The 1,717-nt window shown below is 42.7% G+C and overlaps 1 protein-coding gene across 2 annotated transcripts in view; it reads right to left on the bottom strand.

Annotated features, from left to right (window-relative positions):
• Positions 1-1,717, bottom strand: part of slbp (stem-loop histone mRNA binding protein) — a 12,129-nt gene that overhangs the window by 7,540 nt on the left and 2,872 nt on the right. For both annotated transcript variants that reach the window (XM_019881669.1, XM_019881668.1), the window contains exon 2: positions 886-999. In XM_019881669.1, coding sequence (XP_019737228.1) covers positions 886-999 — 114 coding nt within the window. The remainder of the gene's footprint in view (positions 1-885; positions 1,000-1,717) is intronic.

Here is a 1,717-nt window from a genome sequence, read left to right as displayed (position 1 = left end):
GCTCAGAGTTAATTGCTTGCGGCTCGAGTAAATGAACATGTCCTGGAATGGTTTGACTGTTACCGTGTTAAAAACTTTTCGCAAACTGGACCGCTAATAAGAGAGAAAGCGAGTTCCATCACGCTAACTATGGGCATTGAATACTTCGAAGCGTCCTGTGGCTGGGTTAAAAAGTTCGAAGCACGACATCAGCTGAGCAACGCTTTCTTGTGTGGTGATCGAGGGGAGGTCGAGTTCGAGACAGTGAGTGAGTGGAAAGAAAGCCACCAGGTCTTTTACTCGTCTCATTTTGGAGCAAATAGTCCTACCTTTGTTATATTTTCTCATATACTGTACCTGTACTGTATGCCGCAGTTTTTGGACAATATATTGTTGCACTTTGTTGCTTGTGTTGTCACCAATGTATGTTGTTAACATACCGTACTTGGACGTTCATACCGGACATATACCATAGTTATCTCACTGTTCTCATGAAAAAAAGTATGGTAATACTTGAATGCTTTTGTTCTGTTGATGTTTGGTATGGACTGTCAACATATACGTTTTTTTTATATGTACCATATCTTGTGCTGACCCGGCCCACCTGTCAAATTTAGAAATCAATATGGCCCCCGAGCTAAAAAGTTTGCCCACCCCTGGTGTAGGTGGTGGAGTAAAAACAAGTAATAATTTCTTTAAGGGCTCACAGATGTTCATGCAGTATCCTGTTTGTGTACTTTTCTGCACTCTCCATTTGAAATAATTTCCTGCTTGTTGATAATGGGATGGACATTTAAAAATGGTTTTCAATCCAATTGAGCAATTAATTGGGAAAAAAATGGGGGGAATGAATCGATTATTGAAATAATCATGAATTGCAGCCCGAGGACAGACACACATGCATACCTGGCATTTCTGTTGTTAGTGTCATCTTCGCCATCGTCATCACTTCTCTTGGACCGCAAGCTTCCATCAATGCCACGTTTTCTGCATTGAGACCACCGTGATGGGCCATGAGACCTATAAAGTGGAGAGAGGGGGGAAGACTTGGGATCAACAAAATGCATTTACACGGCAATAGTATGTACATTTCTAGTCCATAGAACAGGGGTGTCAAACGTACGGCCCGCGGGCCGGATCCGGCCCGCAAAGGACTTTAATCCGGCCCGCGAGATGATTATGTAAAGCAGTGGTGTCAAACATACGGTCCGCGGGCCGTTCAATCAGGCCCCACAGGATAATTTAAAAGTGAAGAAAATGCATAAAAGACACAGAATAAATATTTTAATAAGGTGCAATTCATTGAGTATCCGCTAGGGCAGGGGTCCCCAACCTTTTTTGCCCCACGGACCGGTTTAAGTCAGACAATATTTTCAGGGACCGGCATTTAAGGTGTGGCGGATTAATACAACAAAATAATATGGTATGAGCTGCATGAAAACTGTGGTGTTTTCGAAATATAATAATAAACACAAGGAGCGTCTAATCTGGTCGCAACACTCTTATCGCTCTGGTAATGTTTAATGCCTTCAAAAATACGATACAACGCAAATTCAAAGTGCATGAAAATGACGACTCACCACAGCCCCGAGCTTGATTTTCTGTAATCAGACAGTCCCATCTCGGGGTAATAGGAGACAATGACACCTCAAGTGTGTGGTTTATGTCCAGTCTACTTCGTAATTTTGTTTTAGTCGCTGTTGCTGCAGAAACTCCCCACCTCACACAGGTAGGATGT

Source organism: Hippocampus comes, unplaced genomic scaffold (genome assembly GCF_001891065.2).
Source record: "Hippocampus comes isolate QL1 unplaced genomic scaffold, H_comes_QL1_v1.1 scaffold270, whole genome shotgun sequence".
In the NCBI taxonomy this organism is placed as follows: domain Eukaryota; kingdom Metazoa; phylum Chordata; class Actinopteri; order Syngnathiformes; family Syngnathidae; genus Hippocampus; species Hippocampus comes.
The sequence above is the reverse complement of the archived record's forward strand: the minus strand, read 5'-3'. Positions and strand labels throughout refer to the sequence as shown.